The 23,960-nt window shown below is 39.6% G+C and overlaps 1 protein-coding gene across 1 annotated transcript in view; it reads left to right on the plus strand.

Annotated features, from left to right (window-relative positions):
- The first annotated feature begins 2,981 nt into the window (after window positions 1-2,981).
- ANKRD13C (ankyrin repeat domain 13C) overlaps window positions 2,982-23,960 on the plus strand; it is a 28,574-nt gene continuing 7,595 nt past the window's right edge. Inside the window, exons 1-10 of the mRNA XM_075155526.1 lie at window positions 2,982-3,586; window positions 9,800-9,841; window positions 13,756-13,860; window positions 14,827-14,912; window positions 16,397-16,442; window positions 18,146-18,212; window positions 19,643-19,787; window positions 20,545-20,676; window positions 21,625-21,786; window positions 22,540-22,619. Coding sequence (XP_075011627.1) covers window positions 3,238-3,586; window positions 9,800-9,841; window positions 13,756-13,860; window positions 14,827-14,912; window positions 16,397-16,442; window positions 18,146-18,212; window positions 19,643-19,787; window positions 20,545-20,676; window positions 21,625-21,786; window positions 22,540-22,619 — 1,214 coding nt within the window. The 5' untranslated portion in view covers window positions 2,982-3,237. The remainder of the gene's footprint in view (window positions 3,587-9,799; window positions 9,842-13,755; window positions 13,861-14,826; window positions 14,913-16,396; window positions 16,443-18,145; window positions 18,213-19,642; window positions 19,788-20,544; window positions 20,677-21,624; window positions 21,787-22,539; window positions 22,620-23,960) is intronic.

Here is a 23,960-nt window from a genome sequence, read left to right on the forward strand (position 1 = left end):
CTGCAGATGCTAGTCCCATGGATTAGTCTGAGCAGCCTGGGTCAATAGCTTGTGGTTTTTTCTTTTTAATAAGGAGATATAAAAATTTCTGAAGTGCTTCAGGACAGCACCAGCTGAAAAGAAAAGAGAATTAATACTTCCACTTGAATGGAAGCCATCGAGGCTACGATGTCTTAAAATTTCTTACCTACTTTTTCCTGTTAAGTTTAATTTCCTTAAATGTTCTTTGCCACTTTGAAAAATGTATTGCTCTCTAGCATCTCTCAAACCAGTCATTCTGAATGCCCAGGAGAAGCAGAAGTTAATTTCTCCAGAGCTGGCAAATTCTATTCACTGTCCTCCAGGACCTCATTTATTTTTGTTTCCCTTGTGGAAGTAAGGAAAAAGGCAACCAGAGAGCATTTCTCTGTACTCAGGTGCTTTAATATTCTATTAGGTACTCTTCATAAGTTTAAATGTTACTGTTAGACTTACAGCTAGAATAAATGCAGATGCACACTTACAGTATATCATTTTCATTTACTGCCTACCTTTGGGTTTTGTACAAATTTAGTCTTTTGTTCCTCTCTATTTTTTGACCTATTCATTTATATACTAAAAAAGTCAGCATCCTTCCTGGAGGAACACACCCATGAGAAATTACTCCTCCATTATTTATTTCCTATTTGAGGAATTCCGTAAATGAAGTTTCCATAGACTCACAGCCCAGAAACTGTAGAAAATGCAGTTCCACATTGCCACTATATCTGATCCTGCTACTTTGATCTAAATTGCCTAGTGCTTGGAAGAGAGCAATTTAAGTAATTTAAGAAGATGGAGAATGTAAACAAGACAAAGTTCTGTTGTTAGATGGTAAAAAACCCCAAACATTCTCAAGAACTTGTAGGTGTATAATAATTACGCAGTACAGTCCCAGCACGGGAGGACTTTTGGATTCACTACAAACGCCAGTTTTCACAGAGCAGTTCCCATTAGTAATGCATTCATTATATTTCTGGATTGAATAAGGGACTCCATAATAAGCTGGTAAACAGTGACTTCATGCCTCTGTCTCCTCTTAGCTGGCCTCCAGTAATTAAAAATGCAATGTGAAGCTTCCAACATCAGCCAAAACCTGAGCTAATACATCTCCTCCACAAGACTAGCTATGCACCGTACGTGTTTCCAGCACAGCACCGGGGCAAACAGCCTCTTGTGCAGCACTGGAGAATGGACAAGAGACATCATAATTGCTAACAGTGTCACCCTCTCAAATTCTGTTTGTAAATGGGTTTTAATTTTCTCTAAACCCAAGAAGAGCCAGAAAAATCTTGTCGGAAAGACCAATGGAGTATAGAGCAAAGGTGACTTTTCTTCCCCTAGAATTATTTAAAATTCCGTATTAGAATTGTAAATAGCTGTGTGGGAAGCAGCTGTGCTGACACTCTGAAGACAGCAGGCACAGAAATCATATTTCATAGTTCCCATCTCTGTTCAGAATTCTTCTTAGCCACTTAGTAGGAGAGGAGATGATGCAAACTGGGTAAAGAAAGAGGTCACCCAGAAAGGTAGTTCTTTTATCACAGCAGATCTAATCTTCCTGACAATTTGTAGGTTGTTTCCCGTGGAAGCATTAGTAAAAAATCCAGTTTACCTGGAATTTGACACATCATCATTTTTTAAATGATTCATTCCATTATTGTAGGTAGATACGTGCAGAACTAGCACAAAGAAGGAGCTCCTGCAGGAAAATCTAGAAGCTCTGAACCTAATGCAGTTGCTTTGTAAGAGGATAATGCATCTACAAGGACGGACATAAGGACAGGACAACCATCTTGTCTTTCCCTTTTCCTGCATGTGCTTCTGAGGAAGACAACTTTTACAGGTCCCGCCATTCTCCAGATAACTTCTTGTTTCAGAGTCATGTATCGCGCTGGGTTTTTCCTTCTATTTTCCTTTCGCTCGGTGAACGAAATAGCCACGCGGAACGAGGGAAACGAGGGAAATGGATGAATAGTGAAGGGACTGGGCGACATTTTGTTCAGAACAGCATTAGCAGCCTGTTTCTTTTCCTTGGCTCACGAGGGGATTCACGGAAGGAGCGCTGGAGGAGATGCATGAGTGCTTTGAGAAATCGCTTGACCTTTTGTGACTTGGGAAGTAACCCAGTGCTTCTGTTCTCTTAGCAAACGAGGGGAATTGGCTCATCTCATTTATTTCATTGTTGTGTGGTTTGTTTACACCTCCGGCACGCAGCAACGTACAGTACATACGCTGTCATCCATACAGTTGTGTAACTAAACCTCAAACCGAGACGCTCCTGGATCCACCTTGCCACTTTACAAACGAATCTGAGAGGAATCCGTAGGAGTCATCACAGCAGATTTTTGCCACCGACTGAGCATCTGGGTCCTTCCCTCACAATACGCAGCACCAGACGGTGCTTCTCTCCCTCGGCAGGCTGAGAGAAGCCCGGGTAGCCGGGAGCACTTCCCAACCGCCAGAGGCTCTGCCGTAGCAGCAGTAATGGTCCAAGGACGTGGGATGCAAGGTCTGTAGGAAGGCACAGCCCCCCGTGCAATGCAGTCACCTCCAGGGAGGAATGGCGAGCTGCCTGGCCCACAAGGCATTCCCCCTCCCTGTACCCGTGAGACACCGGCGGTCCCTTACTGCCAGCGTAAGCAGCAGCTGTTTCCCTGGAAATGCCAGCTGCGTTCTTCGCGCAGATACACCAGCGTGTGCATGAATCCCTGTGAAGGACACGCCCGAGCCCTGACCCGAAGAGCCAGCGCAGCCGCCCGGCCCGAGCGCTGGCTCGGCCTTCGCCTCAGCGGCGGCCGCCAGGGGCTGCCCGCGGGCTCCTGCCCCGGCCGAGGGCCCGCTTGTGTAAGCGCCGGGCCCTCACGGCTCCCGCCGAGCCGAGCGAGGGGCGGTGCCGGGCCCCGCCCCCTCAGCCGCGGAGACAGCCCGGCCCCGCCGCCGCCTCCCGCCCTCCGCGCAGTCTCGCGGTGCCCGGAGAAGTCTCGCCTCGCTCCGCGCCTCTCGCGGGAGCAGTCAGCCAAGATGGCGGCGGCGCCGGGCCGTTGAGCGGGCCCCCGCGGGCGGGCAGGCGGCTCCTCGGCGCGGCGGGCTGCGAGTGCTTCTGGCGGGGGATGCCGACGGGACGGGACTCGCCGCCGCGGCTCTGAACGTATCGACCCTCCGGCTGCGGCGAGCCTTCCCGGCGGGGCCCCGCCGCCCGCGGGGCCGCCGCTGGCGATGACCGGAGAGAAGCTGCGCTCGCTGCGCAGGGACCACAAGCCCAGCAAGGAGGACGGGGACCTGCTGGCGCCTGGCGAGGAGGAGGCGGCCGCCGCGCCCGGAGGCATCTTCACCGGGGGGCGCGGGAGCAGCGGCAAGGGCGGCCGGGCCGGGGGCCACCGCATCTTCAGCAACCACCACCGGCTGCCGCTGAAGGGGGGGCCGGCGGCCGGCGGGACGGGCCCGCCCGCCGAGCCCGACAAGTGCCCGGCGCACTTCCCCGTGCACGAGTGCGTCTTCAAGGGGGACGTGAGGCGGCTCTCGGCCCTCATCCGCACCCAGGGCATCGGCCAGAAGGACAGTCACGGTGAGCGGCCGGGGCGGCGGGGGGGAGCGGAGCGGCGCCGGTGCCCGGCGTGAGGGAGGCGGCGGCCGCTTGGCCCGCCGCGCCGTGGGAAGCTCCCTCGGGCTCCCTCCTGCTCTCCTGAGACCTCCTGTTTTCGGAAGTGCCGCCGGTGTTCCTCTCCCGGGGTGTGGGCAGGGGCCGGGGGGGACGTGGTGATGGGGTGCGCGGTGTGGTGCGGCCGCACGCTTGGAAAATTCTTGGGATTTTCGTAATACGAGTGAGCGCGGCTGTTGTAACAGCATAAAGCTGGGAGAGCTTCCTCTTACCTTTCCTCTTGCTTCACGTCCAGAAACCTACTTCATTTAAAAATATATGTTATTTTTTTAAAGTGTCTGAACTGTCACCCGTTTGCTTTCGGAGGTGATGAGCGCACTCAGGAGTGGTTCCTTTGGCTGTCGGTGGAACTGTCTTTGATTTTTCCCCAGGCTAAAAAAAAACAAAACAAAACTTTTTTTTTAAACGCTTTAGTTCTGGGTTTTGAAAGAGCCAAAATCTTGTTCTTTGCTCTTCTGCAAGCTTGCTTTGATGTAGAAGTGGCAGTTGCAGAGATAGAAATAAGATCGTCGTGCTACTCTAATGCATAAATATTTAAAATCTTGTTAGGATATTTTAAAACAATATGTTTAATTTGGGGAATATTTTACACTGTTAAAAATAAATCAGCCTGTCAAGTCGCCTTAAGTGTCATGGTTAGTTTTCATCTCTACATTTCCTACCTATTTCAAGAGTAACATGGTACGTTTCTGCTAAATTATACCATATGTGGTATCTGGAGAAGTTGTGATTAAAGGGTACAGTTATGTTCTTTTTCTGATTAAGAGATAAATGTTCCCATTGTTTTACTTAATTATGTTATGTAAAATAAAAAGGCACATTAAGGTAGGGCAATCCTTGGGATTGGTACAATGGGAAGAATAGTGTAATTGGAAATTAAAAGCCATGTCCGTGATAACATTAGGTACTCTGAAACACAAACTAATGTATGTGGAGTAATATACAGCTCAGTTTTCTCAATCAAGACGGGGAGGAGTATTTCTTACAACTGTCATAACATTTTTCTAAGTATGTTGTTATAAATATAGCTGCAGATATATTTATCCTGTCATCTTCATTCCAAATGTTGCAGCAAATACTGGTAGAATGAAAGCAACAGACTCGGGAAGAAATTTTCTCACTCAATGTATTCCTTCTGCTGACTTCTCCCCTACACCTCCTCCAATTCCTCATCAAATAACTCATCATCATAGGGTTAATATCTTTACTTTGACGGCACTTCCTGATCCATCTTTGCTGCACTGTCATCTTCAATGTGTATCGCGAACATTGACACCATCCTTTTTTTAATATATATATATATACATGCACACGTACATATATATATATATGTAAAATTTTCAAATTAACGTCTTTCTGCTTTCTCAATGCTGTTTACAGCAGGAACGCTCTGGGGATTTCTGTCTCATTATCTTCCTCCAAGTTTTTACTTTAAGTGTTCCTTTGCTATTAAGTTTTCAGAAAAACCCCAACAACAAAACCCTTGATCTCTTGACATACCAAAGGCCTGACTAATATTTCCGTGTTATTGTTTTCTTTCTGCCTGAATCCATCTGTCACTTGTTTACATATTTGAATTGTGAGTTATTTGGGGTAGATAACTTCAGCTTACAATTATACTCAGAAATAAGCTCAAAGAATCCTAGTACGTGATAAGGAAGTGACAGAGGGGAGAAGGAACTTCTAGTAACAGTTATTGTTTATAATTCAGTCCCACTTTTAATGTGCGGTTAAGTGCAGAAAAGCCAAGTCCTGTAGAATGTCAAACTCTTGGTGTTCAAGAAATGAACGCTGGCTGTGTCTGTAAATTGAGTGCAGCCTGCCTCTAAATGTCAAAAAACATTACCCGTCGGAAGATCAGTATCATTATTCCAAAAACGATGCATTTCATGGGAGAAGCTTGTATGTATACATTAGATTACTTTTATTTTTACTGTAATATGTATTTAAGAGCTTAAACATATATTCAGAATAAAAACATGTTATATTCTGGAATAGACAAATCTTCTTGCTGATTTACTCTTGGAAAACAGACTCAGCTTCCTTGTAGGCGTGCCAGATGCCTAACTAAAGGTTAAAAGCTACACATGCACGTGCGTGTGGACAAGTACTGTATTTTATGTGCGTTCTTGTGCAAACAGTTTTTGTTTCCATGCCTTGGATGTGCACGTGCAAGATTTCAGGCATTGTTGTGTCACTGTTTTCTTGGAATAAGGCCCTGTAGGCTATATGACTTGAGGAGGAAGGATATATGCTCATTTTCCAAGGCTATAGATGCCGGTGAAGTTGTCTTTAGATGGAAGAGAAACATGAGATTTGTTTGTATGGTGAATCAAGCTGTTGTCAAAAGAGAATGAATTTGATTGCAACCGTTCAAGTGTGTGCCCATTCACGTTCTAGTCAATGTCTAGAAATGATCATATCAAACATGTTATTGTTATGATTAAATTGCATGGAAGTCATCAAAACTACACGTCAGCCACTTAATTATTTACAGTGCCCTTTTTATTACAGCTCTCTTACGTAGGTAAACGACATAGTTGTATGTTTGCACCCTTCTCTCTCCAGCAGCTGTCTCGTGTAAAGCTACTTGTTTTCATGGAATCTAACACTTACTGTTGTGGTTCATTGAAAACCTCAAGCTGTTAAAACCATCCATGCAACTGAAAGGTGAAACTGCCCTCTCCCACCCTCTTGCCTGTCCTGGCAGAAATGCTTAGTTGGACTGTGCACTGGCTAGGAGAAATTGATTAGTGTTAAAGTTCACCATTTTTTTTCATCAGACTAATTTTACCTAGAATTGTCTGTATGCTCTGGATAGTAAACATTTAGAGGAGCCGCAGCTGTTCTTGCCATGATGAAGCAACTAAACATGATTTGTATTTTAGAGTCGGTGGAAATTGAGGTTGCAGTGCAGTAGAATTCCAGTGGAGCGGTTCCCTTTGAGTCCTGTAAATACTGGTACTAATTAATTTATCAGTCTGGGACTTTTATCATCCAAATGCTAGCAAGAGCTATGATAGTGTGGCTCTAGCTGCTGGGATTTGGCTTACATTTTCAGATCCCATCTCTCCCAAAGGAATAGAAGTTAACCTGTCCTGTTGTGCCTGCCAGCCAGCCACGTTTCTGAGATGAAATGTATGGAAAGTCTTTGGCTGCTGCCCGCTTCAGACCCTGATAAGTACTGCCGCTGCTACTCAGTATTGATGGTTGGCAGTTGTTGCTAGATGGGAGACTCTGGCAGCGCTGGTCTCATCTTTTCCAAGGCATTTGTCATCCCTCAGTTTTCCTGGGCAGAGTGAAAGCTTACCTCTGCTTAAGACTATGGTTAGACAAAAGAGGAGTCTTTCTGCTTGAACAGCTCTTCCCTTTCTCCTCCTGGGAAGAAGAACCTGAAGATTGCATGGAGGCTCTATGAGCTGAGTGATTCTTCACCATAATTTCTTCATTTTGTGACATACAACCCTACACAGTTTGGATGGCTTATTTTGATAAGTCGGAGTTAAATTTGCTGCTGATAAAACCCATTTTGTTTGGCCCGAAGAGCATCAAGACCTCCTCAGGTTTATCAGATCTTAAGATGGATGATTAGTAATGGAACTGCGCAAAATGCTGTTCCAGGTTTGATTTTTGGATGTGCCAAAGCTAGCATTGTGTCTCAGTTCTTGTTGAGACTTTTCCTTTGTGGAGGGAATCGGGGAGGTACTTTTGTAAAGTAGCAGTGGAATTTTGATGGAATAAAAACATACGTGAGATTGCTGTGGGTGCTTACAGGGTTTGCTGTGCTGTGTGCACATTGTTAGACCGCTCCATCTGCAGTCCTGCCACCACGCTCCAGCTGGCTCTCCAAAGCAGCCATGCGCTGTTGCATCTGTGCTCCCTGAGCTTGGCTGGTCCAGGTTAAGAGTTGTCTGGAGAGGAGTTCATCATGGGCAGTGAGAAAAAGGCCTGACTGGCCGGGTAGTCCAGAACAGTAGCAACTACAGCGTTTCTTTCTTAAGTTTCATAACGTCCCTTTTCTATGTGTTTGCCTTGCCTCTCCTTCTTACCCCCTTTCCTAAAGGTGCTTTCCTGGCTTACCTGTTGGTGTAGCTCCTCTCCCCTTGGTACAGCAGCTAACCTCGCTGATCTTTGTTAAACTTTAGACTCCTTCTTGCCAGGGACTTACTGGCTAAAGACCAGCAAGCAGGATGTTGCCTCTTTTCAGCTTCCTCATAAATAGCTTTTTATCTTTTTTTCTCTTCTGGAATCGATAGATTCTAGTTTCTGTGTTTTATCGGTTATTGTACTGTCTGTTTTTTCTGTATGCTCCTCTTTCTCTCCCCCTTGTCTGCTGTATCCACGTTTCCTATCTAATTTTCGAATTGCATACTTTTTGGTGTGAAGGTGATCATTGAGTCAAAGAAGAATCTATGCTGGAAGAGCTCTCTGGAGGTGATCTAGTCCAACCTCCTGCTCAAAGCAGAGACAACAGCAGAGTTAGGTCAGGTTGCTCAGAACCTTGTTCAGAGGAGTTTTGAGATGATGTGTGTTATCGCACACCTGCACTTTCTGCTTATCAGCTGAATGAAATCAGACAAAGTTCTCGGGAAAGCTGTCAGGGGCCTGGTTAGCTTTCATTTTGTGGTTTCTTGCCTTTAAACCAAGCTGTCATAGCTACTGGAGCTGTCTGGCTCTGTTTTGTTCACTGTTCGAAAGATGGGGTGTTTTTTTAAATTTTAAGGTTTATTAATGTAGGAGAAAACTTAGTGAAGAGCTATTTTTTTAATATATATCTCTCTCTATATATATATATCCCATTGAAGTACTTGATAAGATGAGGAAAATGTTTACCCTGGCTTGCATAATTTGGATTTTCCGAGTACGTAGTTTGGCTCATTCTCAAGTTTGTTCCTCAATAACGTTGTTATTTCAGTCGCTTAACAAAGAATGGCTGCATCCAGTATTCTAAATTATGTTTTGGCTCACAGATGTTACAAAATCGATTAATAGAAAAATTGAGGTTAGCTTGCTTAGAGCGTGCATAATGAGCTAGGAGGTAGCTGTCTGTGATGCTGCTAGTGACCCGCAAGAATAATTTGTACTACACGTTGAATATCTCATTCAAAACCACTTAGAAACTCTGCCTTTGACTGCTTGCCTATCTTGATCAGAGATTTCATGATACTATAGTATGCTGGCAATTACTTTGTACAGCAACCTCTCGATGTTTTGGATTGCATCTTTTAGATGTGCAATGTATCATCCTTTGCATGTAGCAAGTACTGCTAACATACTACTGTAAAAGAACCCTAAAATCAAATGCATTTGTTACAATTGCAAAAGAAATTTGTTTTCCAGCAATTTTTCCTAACTCCACTAAGAAAATGTTTAAACATATAAACAGAGTAATACAGTTAAGTGGAAGAATTTTGCATCCTTAAGCTACATAAATAAAATGCGTCAGAATTCTGGTAGCAGCATTAATCCAGAAAAAACAACTCTCTGTACCTTACAGTGCATATTTAAGAACAGAAGTACAAAATGCGTCATATGCATAGTGAGGAAAATAGGGTCATGTTTGTAATATCTGCTAATAATCTTGGAAGCTTTCTTTGGAAACAAGGCATTAAAATAACCAAAAGGCTTTTTTGTAGTAAAGTTACTGTTACTTTGCAACATGTCTAATACTGTATCAGTAAAAATTTTGTACTAAATCTTTGAAAAATTAATAAAATAGGCTCTTAAAATTTTAATCAGTATCATATCTTTGAGTAGCTTTTAACCTAGATATGTCATTCTTTGTAAAATATCAGACTTTTCAGACCATGATAAGCATAGAGGTTTGCGTTATCTCTTTCTTGAAGATACAATTGGACCTCTTTGGCTGGAGTAAGTTTCAAGATGTCATTAAAAAAAGCTCTCTTGGCCCATGAAATGTGTTTCAAATATATTTATTTTAACAAGTAGAATCCAAATGCTTGCTTAGAAAAATGTAACTGCTCTGGTGTGTTTTAGTGTGTTCCTTGGTTAGGTCGTGTAACTGAAGTTTCTTAACGTGTAACATTTGAGTTGTATGTGCAAACGCCTGAAGGAATTACCTTGAATCTAACATCTTTTTATTTCTATTATTGATTTTAGGAAACACTCCTTTACATCTTGCTGTGATGTTGGGACATAAAGGTGGGTAAAACCATCAATTTTGTTAGCTCTTAAATTATCCCGAAGACTTAGGGGCAAGAGGAAAAAAAGATTTTTCAATTTTCTTGGACGTGATCTTGTGTTTCAAGCTAGTTCAAAGTTGAGGTTTTCTGAAAAGAAGATGCCACGCAGACTTGGAAGAGCAAAGTTGGAGAAGAAATCAGAGCTGTTCCTTGGGGCAAAATCAAGGAGCTAGGTAGTGAATGGTGTAGAGTGGCAGTTGGCCTCTGTATGAGCCTAGAACAAGAACAGTGGGGGGACCCAGCTCCTCCCTTTTTGCAGAAGGAAATTGGAGAACTTGGAATATCATAGAAGATTGAGAAACAACTCTAAGCAGTGGAGGCAAGCATGTGCACACCTGCTTCCCCTTTGGTGTCCAAGCAGCTGAAGCGGAGGGATATGCTCACTATGTGTAGGCAGGGGACTTGGTCCAGGCAGATCTCTCTTCTAATGTGCAATTAATTCATGGTACAGAAGGGTTATTAATTTCTGTTTGTGTGATGATACCCTTTCTCTTTGTCAGCAGTTTTCTGGTTATTAGTGTGACTTGCTTGTGTTTGTTGCTGATTTGCTCACTAGAGGTGTTGAACAACCCCGTTTAGCTTTTTCCCAGTGAAGTGAATCAGAATAACATCCTCTAGAATAAAATTACTCTGTGAGCAGAAGTGTAATTGCTCACCTGCTTTTTGCATACTCCTTCACTCGATTCGAATTTCTGACCCACTGCTGAGCTGTTTCTTTGTGTTTCAAGAGTGCCCTATGCGGGGCACAGGACAGCCTAGAGGGCTGTGCAGCCTGTTGATTCATGATGGCTTTCGTCCTTCCGGATATCCTTCGAGGATTTCTTTTCAGCAGAATTTCAAGGCACAGGATTTAAATTTCTACTTGAAATAGAAAGTACAGATGTAGACATGTTTCAAGACTTGGAAGAAACCTGCAGTATGATTGTTAAGTCTCCATGACAGCAAAATTCTTTTTCACTACTGAAACAAGAGTGGCTTGGTTTCATTCAGCCGTGTGAGTCCTATGCCTGGTACGTGGTACTACTCAATGAGAGAAGCTGTTGTTAACCAAAACACCTGGCAGTTTGGAGAGGGGAATACAGGAAATGCAGTAAGTTGTCTTAGGGTGTTTTGGTAATACCTAGGAAGTGATCTAAGACAATTGAGAGTTAGAGTGGGAAGTAATTTTGAAGGAAGAAGGGAGAGGGGTGGCTTATGCAGAAGAAGAAACAGTAGAGCTTGCTGAAATCTGCCAACATTGGTCTAGCCTGTGATACTTTTTAAATTAAAAAAAAAAAAAAAGACAACAAGAAAAAGAAGATATGCAGAAACTTTTTGAGATAGCAGTGAGGCAAATATGTTTTACAAGTGCCTGCCTACTAGAAGTCACAGATAGGAGTTTTTTTTTCAACTGGCTAAAATGGTGCTTTGTCAGAACTGCTGTTTCCCAGTGAGGATCCTAGACTAGAGGCTTAGAACAACAGAAGGAAACAGAGGCAGAAGCCTTCCTTTAATTTCTCAGCCTTAAATAAGGTGTTTTTCTTTGTAAAATAGATTTTAGTTTTCTAACTACTTTGTGTTTTCAAGCAATGATGATCAGCTCTGTATATGACTTCTGTTGTGCCTTATTGCAGTGTTTGTTTCAAGCTTTAGTTTGTCACGGTCATTAGTTAATATTTACAAGTTTTGCACTGTTGAGTGTAGAAGGGATTATGTGCTTTTTGGTTAAAAGGTGATTAGCTGTCATGAAGGGACACTTTCCATATAACTACAACAGTATCATACCACATTAATAAATACAAACAATTTTGATCGAAGATGCTTCTTCTAATAAAACTGATAGAAAAGAGTTTACCAACTTTAATTCAGTATGGTTGAATATTTATTCTAAGTCTCTCCTAAAATTTGGTTATTTTATGTTTCAGCAATCTATTCAGTGCTGACAGAGTCCTTGAATAGGAGTTATCCTCGTGTATAGTACAGCGAGGAGGGGAGACGCATTTCTTCCCTCTACTCATTTTCTCATTGCCTGCATGTTTTAGATTTTAGTTTGCGGTTCACCTCTTCTTTCCATATAGTCAGTCAACCTGTGTGTAAAGCCCTAAATCCTTTAGGATGCTTGTGGTGAGCCTTTGTCTAGCTTGCCTGGAGCAGGGCTGTTTACGCATGACATCCAGCACAATACCTGGTTTTACGTTTCGACTTTGAATCCTGCGTAGTTGTTGATCCACCAAGAACCCCAGGTCCTTTCCTACCTTGTTTCCTTGTCTGTCTCACTGATATCGAAGGTCAGTTTTCTGTCTTTCTGGGGTGATGCATATAGACTGTTCAGCGGTATAGAGCAGCGTTATAGCCAGTCTTTTCTGAAGTGCAGGATGAATTTACATCCTGTTTGTTTAACTGAAAATGTAATCTGGCTGGTGAATGCAAGCTTATTTGCCTGCTCAGTGTACAGTGTTGTTATTGTGTTAGGCACTATATTTAAGCAACCATAAAAATACTTCACTGTGTTTGCTGACAAAGTAGTAAGGGCTTTTGTTTATTTACCACAAAAGATAGTATATTCACCAGTGAAGTATCTCTTCTTTCCAAACACTGTGCTTGCCAGTGACTCACGACTGTTGCATCTGGAATGACTAGTACGGTTTCCTGTAATACCTATAATAGGAGAATAATCCAGGAAGTTCCTCTATCCGTCATGCCTGCCCATCCTATTTGTAGTGAGACATTTCTTCAGCCTACAGCTCCAGCTCGGAACTGCTGTATCATTTGCAGATGGGTCAGGTTGATTTTAATGAGATGGGGTGAGGAAACTTTCTGTAGTTAGAAACTGAAGAACCGTTTCAAATGAGGACAGCTTATTCAAAACATGGAAACACTGAAAGCTTTCTTCTCTCCTTAATTTTAAGGACTATTCGTCATTCCACCATCACCTTTTACCCGTAGACAGAGAAGGGAATGCAAGTTGAGCTGTGACTCTGCTAGGAACTTGTGTGGCTGTGATGAGATGTTAACGTTGCTTTATCGGCAGCGTGTGCATGCTGAGTGTCAGGGTTAGCATTGATGCACGCTGTTAGTGATGCTGTTGATGAAAAATGTAGTGCGTTGCAAGCGTACCTCTCTATTGATGGAGCACAGGACCGTGAGTTGTGTGCTCTGTTATCAGTGCTCCAGATATCCACGTTGCTAGTCCTACAACACCTGTTACTTGTTGTACAGCCGGTTATGCACATACTGTGAGGCTTTCCTAGGTCAGAGCGTGCTTGTTTGCCCACTTTAGAGGCCATGTTACCACAAGATGTTACAGCACACAGGGATTTTAGTGCCACAGCTGTCTCTCTGCCTCCCATACACGTGATGTTCTCAAGAGTTGCCCAAAGTCTATGCACATTTCTAGCTAATCAGTTCACCATTGCCCTTTGGGCGAAGGGGGTTCAGATAGAGAGGGGGAAGACCATGCACAACTTCCATGTGTGGAAGACTATGAAGTGTGAATGGTATGTGGTTTTGTGCATTAAGTAGAGAAAGCTGATGTAATGTTTTAAAAATATTTGTTATATAGTTGTGTGCGTGTATATGCACATACAGAAATATAGCTTTATAAAAAGCAAAATATAAGAAGCAGAAGGGACACTTCTTCAGTGGTTATGTAATTGGTGGTTGATCACCAATTATGTTTTTAGTGCTAATATTTAACAGGGAAGTGCTATAAGTACTCACATAAATGTTTTTTATTTGTTTGAAGTTTGAGTCAGAATCCAGATAGGTATTTTGATAAACTGTTTAATATATTGAATATCTGCTACCTTTGCTTTATTATTGTTTCCTTTATTATGAATGATATTGCTACATCCTTGATGTTTACCGTAAATAATTTTTACTATTTTGTTACAGAATGTGCCCACTTGCTTTTAGCCCATAATGCTCCAGTAAAGGTGAAAAATGCTCAGGGATGGAGCCCTCTTGCAGAAGCCATCAGCTATGGAGATAGACAAATGAGTAAGAACCTCTGCTTCCCAATTAATCAGAAATTGAGGCTTCATTCAGAACAGGAGAACAGGTTTTCAAGCTAGGGTTTTTTATAAGATTCCTATTTTAGCTCTCTGAAGAGTTTATCTTAATCAGCTGAACTTTTTGTATCTAAATATGATATGAGAAGCTCTACACATGTCCATTTCCTTGATAAGAAAGAAATTGCATTAGGATACATAATGCTAAGTAGAGTTAAGATTTTGCTTAACGTGATTGTAAAAGCTATAAACTACCATTCTGAATTTAAAATTGGAGTTACAAGGTCAGAATGGATTTTAGCTGTATGGGATCATCTAATTGGAACTGCTCCGTGTGGTCTTATGTATATTTGATTTATCGGTTGGCAATGGGATATTGCTTTTACGTTTCATCTCAACAGGCCAGTAGGCAAATATAGTGATTACTTATTCACTTCAGATATGAAGTAGTAAAGGGAAAATTATTCTACTGCTACTCACTAGTGGATGTTAATGGTATTTGGTATTACCATGTTCCATAGCAGAAAACTCACTATCTATTTTGTATGTATTAATCTATATATACTATATTATTGCACTAGTTTGTGATATACTAACAACATTCTGCATGTCAGCTCCTCACTACTAAAGAATTTTCTCAGTGGGAGTAGATGTTATGCAATCTATAGGCTCGTATTCAATAACATGTGTACCCACATGTTTACTAATACATGTGTAAAAGACCTCTTGACATGATTGTATACTTTATATTATAAACAATTATTGAGGCTTTTCTTCCTGTTGTAATCAGAGTAGGCTATGTATAATTACTATAACTTGAAGTTCATTTCTCCGAAGTCTGATGAAATGTTACATTTGCATTGTTTTTTCTTTTTTTAAGGTGTCAAATAATGACACTAACCTGTAAATAACAAACAAATAGAATAGATTTACCTTATAGTTAATTTCTGTTTAGTTACAGCACTCCTAAGGAAGCTTAAACAGCAGTCCAGGGAAAGTGTTGAAGAAAAGCGACCTCGATTATTAAAAGCCCTGAAAGAGGTAAGTTCAAGGCAGTTATGTTGGCAAAAACAGATCGTGATGGAAAGCAGTGGCTTATGTTCTTAATACGGATGCTCTGGCAAACTGTAAAAAAGTTTTTTACTTGCTTTTACAAATCTCTTCTGGTCTTAATAGCAATCTTGGCTTACAGTGTCCATTTTAAGGGGTCACAGAATTATGTGTATTTTTAAGATAATACTTCCTTCTCAACTTCTAGAAATTCAAATAGAAAGGACCTGCTAGTCCTCTTTGCAATCTAAAAGTTAAAGAATGTATTTTTAATTTTCATTCAATTTTTAAGGCTTTCTTAAATCTTTTGTTTTGGTGAATAATTTACTGGTTTTCTTTAGTCACCAATCATGAATGACACTTTCTTTTCTTGCTTGGTGATGGAGGAGATTTTTGGTTTAATTCTCCTTCTACATGCAGCAGCCAATTCTTTGTGAGCACAATGAAACATTCCTCGGTTTAGGGAAACCAAGAAGAAAAGCTCAGTTTCCTCTGTTTCAAACTGCTGCTAGTGTGCTAAAACTGTGGTTATAAGACACAGGTGTTTATTTCCCTTTAGATGGGGTGAGCTTCTCCTGCCGACTCAAGTGGTAAAATATGAATGGGTTTGTGGAAAACCAACCATTTATCTTAAGTTAATTAATCCATACATGTGAAAAGTTTAGCTCAATTGCGTCAGTTATACACTCTATGAATAAGCTCTTCCAATGTTCCTTCGTTTTTCATTGATCCAAGAAAAAAACAACCTGCTCTCTGTCTAGAAGTGAAAAGCTTTCAGTTTTTGTGTGAGAGCAAACAGAAAGCAGACACAGCCTTACTAAAACAGCTCTGCTGTTCCTTATTCCTGCTGGTGCAAGACCTGGCCTAGAGTTGCGTATTTTTCTTCTTGCGTGGAGTGGAAATATGTGGCTAGCTCAGTGTATTACCAACATTTGCTAATTTTAACCAAGTCACCCCTTACTTTGCTTTTGCTTTGCATACAGTTTAAAGGAGTTGGCTGGCATGTGTTTATGGAGGTAGAGGAATTTTTATATAATGACTTAAGCATATTTCCAGAAGGCAAATTGAAATTTGTGTATGTGAATACTCCTAGCTGAAACTTGACTCATTAATTTAAGCCAGAACATAGAATTCCATGGGGTTGGATGTGATCAATCAAAGCAAGCAAAGAGCTCCATAGATCTTTTTTTAAACACATATTTACAATACATCTTTTACAATCCATGGCTTAATAGCGGTGTAAATTATTGCTTTTAAAAATTCATTAAAAATGGGTCAAATGAGGTACGTAATTTTATCATTGATTCTACTCTAGTTAAAGCTTCAGAAATGTTCAAGTTCAATATAAATTAAAATACTAACATTAGAGAAAAAGTTTTCTTTGGCAAAACACAACTTCTGCCTGTCTTTCAGCAAATTTTACAGTTGTCCTTTAGACTAAAAAGCTTGTTAATATATTCTTCTTTTCATCTCAGCTAGGTGACTTCTATCTAGAGCTTCACTGGGATTTTCAAAGTTGGGGTAAGCAATTGCATATTCCTTTCATAGGGAGATAATATAATCGGTGTTCAGCATGCTTGTTCTCTCAAGCTTAAATTCTCTTCTGGTTTGCATGTTGGAAAGTTCACAATCCAGTTCTCAAGATCTAAGTTATAAAGAAAGGACGGACAACTTTTTTGCTGAATTATTTTTGCTTATTCATTTTTGGAGCTGAATTCTATTGTGTAATCCAGTGGCACAATATGTGGGGCAACAAGCTGTTGTTTACTTTAAGAAATTGATGATTAGAAGAGTAGAATATTAAAACGTGTCTTATCTAGTCAATTGGTGTCACTGTAGAGCAGTAGTTTGAACAATTTCGTTGAGTAACTGGACTTGGGGCATTTAGTTTCCTGAATTTCAGCCTGCACTCTGACAGGTGACTGTCAGTTACGTGCAACTATGTGGTAGGTTCTTCAAACCCTAGCTTTACCTTAATGTTTCTTTTGTGTGACTGTATAATGTTTAGTGTTTTCTCAATTTCACCTCCTCTTATCCGTAGAAGAAAAATCTAAATAAATTAGCAGAAATGTATTAACAATGATCAATGTCTGAATAATGTCAAAATACCGAAAGTGATACCTTCTGTTAGTGGTTGAAATTTAAGTTAGTAATTTTATATACTTTCATATAGGCATAGTCTAAGTGTTTGCTGCATTGTATGCCTCTTCCAATATTCAGAGGAGGAATGAGCAGCCAGGCTGCCGTCAAATGTTGAACAGATATGGAACCTCATTTTTCTAGGTGGCCTTCTGTGTGCTGCACATTTAATGAGTGGACTCTTTCATGGAAGAGTCAGCATAAAAAAGAGACTAGAGCTAGGCACAGAGTAAGATAAGACATTGCTTAGCCATGAGGCTGGAGCCTGACTTGCAGAGTGTGACGGTGGCAGTCAGAGATCGCACAGAAAAAGTGATGCCAGAGGTGAAGCCAGCTGTTAGGGGTCCTCTTCTCCAGGAGTCTCACTGCGCCTGTGTTTACATTATTTAGTTTTTTCTATATATTCTATTTCTTGAAGGGAAAAAGATGCTCTGGGCAGTGCCTCTGTCCTAATTATTGGTCCTCTAGGCTAATTACATCTTACAGGTGGTCTTAATTCTTTGTAGTTCATTTTGAAGAAAGTGTTGAAATGCCATTGTGTTGAATTGGTTTTATTGCTATAAAGTAAATGGTCCTTTTTAGAATAAGGACAGCTGCAGTCTCATATATCCATCTCGTAATACTGTACTGACTCTAAGTTCCACTGGTGGTTTAATATTTGCTTGATGTTTTAAGCTTAGTGCATTGGATTTTTTTTTTTCTCCTGTGGGTGTTCTGCTTTAATTGTGGCTAGGCTTTCAGTTGGTACAATATATAAGTAAACTACCAAATCATAGAATTAAAATTTCAAACAGCTAGAAAACGAGTTATTAGAATTTATAAATGATTTAGCTGTGGCTGGGGACATTTTAAATTATGTCCTGATGCTGAAAGTAGTCAGTAAAATTGAAAATCAGTTTTGCAGTTATTGAATAAAAATAACCCTGGTATTAGTCAGTTGTATTTGTATTGAGATTATGATGGAAAATTGGTATGCAGTATTTGTATTAAAATACATCAAGATTCAAAGTGATGTATAGTTTTAATAGAAATGCTTTGCAGAGGAACCTCAATGTCCTAATTGCGTTTTCTCTCCCTACCTTTAGTGCCTTTACTTTCCCGAATTCTGCCTTCTGATGCATGTAAAATACACAAACAAGGTATAAATATCAGGTAAGTACTGATTTTACAGTGTGTGTTATCTAAGTCTTAAATATCTGCACGTTAGTGAAAACGCTGGATTCCAGTCTGGTCTGAAAGAAATCACTGAGGAGTCTGCAGACCTTTGTGAAACAGCATTGTGTTTGTACATTGGTGTTTAGAGGCAAGAAGTGGTTTTAACTTCAGACTGTCTTTTTTTCTCTATTGATCTGAATTTAACTTCAGTTCCTGAGTCACTTAAAATATAAAGAAAAAGCAGTTAAGCTGTATAAGGCTTTATCTACCAGACATGACAATGATTAATTGAAAAATAGGAATTTTGTATTTTTAATACCATTTCAGATAAATGAACTTTCAGTATTTTGTGGAGGAATGATGCTGCTCCAGTCTATGTAGTAAAAAAGTGGTATAGTTTTCTTTTTAAAATGCTTAATGTGACAGATTCACAAACTCAATAGAGTGCTTCCAGGAGTCTTTCCAAGCTCAGCTCTTTAACTGGTTTAGTTTGGGTTTTTGGATTCAACTGTCTTTTCTGTCTTTTTCTTTAGGTTCCAAAGTTTAAAACAAAAAATTAGAATATGATTCAGAAGATTCAATATGTAGAAAATTTTGTTCTATTAAAGCTGTTAGCATAGGTGTGTGAACTGACCTTTTAGATCAAATTTGAGTCTGAGACCATTTTTTTCCATCTCATTTCTGTGTGCTCTGGGAGTTACAAGACTGGCACTGAGTGGAAATAGCTACAGATTCTTTCTTGAAATCAGAGGCCAATATATGATGAGTATTAAGCAATCGGCCCTTAGAGCTGAAGTGGTCACTAAATTCAGGTTCTTTAACCATTTTGTTGAAGAAGTAAATATTCTAGCAATAACGGATATGAATTGCTAGAGAGATCGTTGTCCTTGGCTCCATCTTCTAGTTATTCAGGTCAGCAGAAGCATTTCTTCTGTGTTGGTGAGGGGAAAAAATAGAAATAGCAACTAAAATAAGTCAAATAAAAAAAATCAGTCTGTTTCTTAGTCCTCTTCATAATTTGGGTCATGTCCTAATATTGTTACTCAAATCAGTGGCTGCTTCTTGTAGAATTGGGTGCTGATCACATGGACTAGTTGTATTTCTCAATGTGGCTATACAAATGCCACATACTGGCTATATAAATTCTGTCACTTCCTCATGCTGGCAGTTTTCCTATGAAATTAGCATAAGTATAGTTTGGAACGCATTTATAATGGTAGAGATGTTATAATGTGAAACTTATTAATAGCAATTTTTTTTATTTTTGCATCCAGGCTTCACTTATGAAATATTCTATGAAAACTTAGGCCTTTGTGTGTTTGGTTGTGATTAAAAAAAAAAAATTGCTTCTGCTTGCAAACTGAACTTGCTAGTGTATTTGGGTGTTTATGGGTAACTTCTTTTAAAGTATTAGTATATTTTCACAGGCTGGACACAACTCTCATAGACTTTACCGACATGAAGTGCCAACGAGGGGATTTAAGCTTCATTTTTAATGGTGATGCCGCACCCTCTGAATCTTTTGTAGTTTTAGACAATGAACAAAAAGTTTACCAGCGAATACATCATGAGGTAAAGATCTGTGTGCCTCTAGTGTGTGAAATACCTCAAGCTTTTACTTCATGTCAGAAGTCTGACTTATTTTATTAAACAAAATGTGCCTCTCAAAAAGACCCAAACAAGCTTCAAAGAAATGCAAAGAATTTTTTGTTCAGTTGTTATAACTTAAGCTGTATAGGGACATAAAATTTTGTTATGAAAAACAGTGCTTTTGAATACAGACTTCTAAATGAGGAAAAAGCTAGAATGTGAATCTTCTGGAAAAATCTTTTATCATTCTGAATAAGCAAATATGTTTTAAGTTATGATGCATGCTACTTTTAATCTTTCCAGTGGGCTTAATTTAGGTGTCCTCAGGTGGGTTTTCAAACTTGCTCGCCACTGCTTTGCGTCCGTTTAGTCACTCTGTGGCCAGTTTAGTTGTTAACGATGCGAGGGTATGACTCATTGGCCCCCTTATATTTAGTCAAGTTTTTAATTATAGCTTTATCCACCAATCACTTAAGCATATGGATCTTTGCCTGTGGAAAGGGTGTGGCTGTTGAGTTTCTGGATAAATCACACTTGGATGCTTTGTTTGCATTAATATTTAAGATTAAGCTATTTGGTGACGATTTGGCCAGAGCTTCTGTAAAACAGTTTGAAAATTCAGGAAATGCAAGTTCTGGGAAAAGTTCCAAAGGAAAAGGTTTATTAATTTTTTTTTTTTTTAAAAAGAAGTAATCATTATTATTAAGTTCTATTCAGTACTTGGGAATTTTTCTTCTAGGAATCTGAGATGGAAACAGAAGAAGAGGTTGACATTTTGATGAGCAGTGATATTTACTCAGCAACATTATCAACCAAATCAATTACCTTCACACGTGCCCAAACAGGATGGCTTTTTCGAGAAGACAAAACAGTAAGCTGAAAGAAAATTTCACAGACTGCATTACTGGAGACAAAATAGTTCAGTCAGCCTTATGATGATGTAGTTGGGAAGAAATAAGGAGTAGAAGAGTAAGATGTTCAGAACAGAGAAAAAATGTCTCTCCCCTACCCCCCACAATTGTCACCAGTTTGACCACATAGAATATATATGATGGATTGCCTTCATAAGAAAAAAGTAGCCTGGAAGAAAGATGACAAATCAGCTATTGGGCAAGGGGGAGAACAGATTGTACTGAAAATTACTTTATTGTAGGAGTATATGGTCTGTGCAAATTCATTCCAGGGCGTGCAGTAAGGATTTTGTGCGCTCCTGTGTCAAAGAAATGCAGGAAGATGGGAGTGTTCTGGCTAGTTTCCTTTGGGTGTTCCTTTCCGTGCTATCAGTCTGACTGAGGTACAAGTTCTCAGCTGTGAAAAAATTGAAATGGCCACCGTCGTAACTTCTTTGAGTAGGAAATTGCTATCTTGTGACTAGCTCTGAAGGATTTTGCTTTCATCTGGATCTGGTAGCGCCATTCATCGCAAGTTTTCATCTGAGCTAGTGTTTTAGAACTCTTTTTCCTTTTGAATATTAAGTCTGTATTCTACATTTGTAAATTATCCTTGAACACAGCTTGCTGTTGAAGGGGATTTTAGTCCCTTGGCCACTCTTAAATTCTTAAGCAATCTTTTCTGTCTTAAAGTTTCCATTTATATGAAATATCTGTTCCTGATGGAATTCTTGTTTTTGTACTGTTTGTACCTTACTGATTGTAAGGGATAGTCCACTGATAGCTCATGTGGTTGGTTGTGTAAATTACAGTGTTTCAATCCTGACATTATCTTATTGCACTGAAGTGCAATTATTTGGATATACAAGAATTTAAATGTTTTTGTTTTATCTTCTCTGAGTCATTAATGTCCAATTCCTTTCTTGCAGGAAAGAGTAGGAAACTTTTTGGCAGATTTCTACTTGGTTAATGGACTTGTATTAGAATCAAGGAAAAGAAGAGAACATCTCAGTGAGGAGGATATTCTTCGAAATAAAGCTATCATGGAGAGCCTGAGTAAAGGTGGCAACTTAATGGAACAAAATTTTGAGGTATGCTTAAGTAATTCTTCACAGTATGTTAATTTTTGCAAGGAGAATAATCTTTCACACCAGTCATTTAGCAAAATCTATAGATAACGTTTTTATTCTATTTTGATTGTCTTAATTTTAAAATAATAAATATGACTTACAAGTATAATCATGGTGATATGTTAATGAATTATCCTGATTAGTGCACATATTGAGGAATTTCTGTGATCATATTGGATATTTCAGTCTTCATTTGTCTCTTAGTAAAAGATGATGGTTTTGGCTGTGGCAAATCACTTTAACTTCCTTTAGACCAAATGTTTATTTTTTAGAATGCCTTTCAGGTTTTCTTTTCAATCGTGTTTTCCTTTAGCTTCATTAAAATGGACTAAGCCTGTTGTTATCGCCATGAAATCAAGAGCTATTCAGAATGAGCCAGACAGCATCTGGGAACACGCATACAGCCTTTTAAAAATGATTAATTTATTTCTGTATTAGCTTGTGCTTTGTTACTTGTCACTCATACACTTGAATTAACTGATTAACTGATGTATTAAAATGGCCAACTTCTATGTAAAATACAGTTTGAGGCCAAATACCTAAATGGAGATTAAGAGCAAGAGCAGGTGATGGAAAAGTGAAGTATCAGCTACAAACTGGATAAACTATATTGCTGTTCTTCGTAGAATTGAAGTACAGTTGTATCTTTTGAATGGCAAAATTCTAAGAGAATATAAGGAAAGATAAACAGTTAAGACATGTTTTTCTGAACAGCCTGTCAGACGGCAGTCACTTACTCCGCCATCACCCAATACAATTACATGGGAAGAGTACATATCTGCTGAAAATGGAAAGTAAGTATTTTTGGTTTATTGACATTAACTTCCATAGACACCTTCAGATTATTGGTTTGGGGTTGTGAGTGGGGTTTTTTCGTGTGTGTGTGTTCTCTAGTTTGTGGGTGCTTTTGTTAATAGTTTTCTGGGGACAGAGGAACATTGGATTTGATGTCTCAGATGTTTAACGTTCTTCAGTAGGCTGGCTGGGAAGCTGATACCTGTATACGTAAACAGTATTATTGCATCAGCTGGTGATAAAAATATTGGATGGGCGTCTACCTGATACCCATGGATTGAAATGTAAACATTTTGAAAATATGCACATCTAAGCTGGCTTTTTTTTTTTAAGGAAGATTTTCTGACAAATTCATTGCTGGAATTCATTTATCTTTACTTATGATAGTAATAAATAATCCAATTCACCATGTTTAAAATAAAAGTTTATGATTTAATGAGACTCTAGTAGCAGTGGCAGTGTACAAAAATGCACACTTCTGGAAAACAAGGACGTACAGATCTCCTAGTACTGGCTAGGTCTTTGCAAGATACTCTTCTCTATGTGTGTAACTAGGTAGAGAACAGCTATAATTTAAATTAATTTACAGTAGCTTCATTTGTAGAACATGCAAGCAGTTGAGTTTATTTTCTAGGACTGCATGCTGTCTAGCTGTTGAAAGTAGAAGGACCAAAAATGTACTGAGTGTGTCACATAAGTAACAAATTATAAAAGTCCTTGCTCCAAAGATATTAGACTAGCCTGTAGTCAGGTGTTACCAGGGAATATGGTGATATTACAGTACAGGCTTACTAAAAAGGCACATGGATCTGTTTTTGGTTTTGGGTTTTTTTTGTAACTAATTCAATTTTTCATGTATTTGAGATAGAATGAATATTCAAGCAGAATAAATAGGTTATGCTTGAACAGCTATTGGGACAGAAATATGTATGCATATAAGATTTCGCTTTGTTTAATCATCTGATTAACTGAAAGGAGTTTAATGGGAAATCTAGGTTTCTAGCTAATATAAAGCAAAAGAGGAAAAGATTTGTTATCTTACTTGTTACCTGTCTGTTCCTCTCCTATAACAGAATTTTCTGTCCTGTGTTTTCCAGTGTTGCCTTCTAGTGATAGTAGAGTAACTTTTCCACTTTCTCTGAGATTGTTTCATATTTTAGGCTGAAAGCAAATTAACCTTTTTCTAGTTCAACTTGATACTTTGTTCACATATAGACTATTTTAATTAACATCTGAAATCAGCTGTATATATTTCTGGGTAGTTGTCATGTCTTTCTATAGTGTTTATTAATACAATGTTTATGAGGAATTATTTGAAGATTTTTCTTACGTCATTTCCC

This window comes from Calonectris borealis, chromosome 8 (assembly GCF_964195595.1).
Source record: "Calonectris borealis chromosome 8, bCalBor7.hap1.2, whole genome shotgun sequence".
Lineage (NCBI taxonomy): Eukaryota > Metazoa > Chordata > Aves > Procellariiformes > Procellariidae > Calonectris > Calonectris borealis.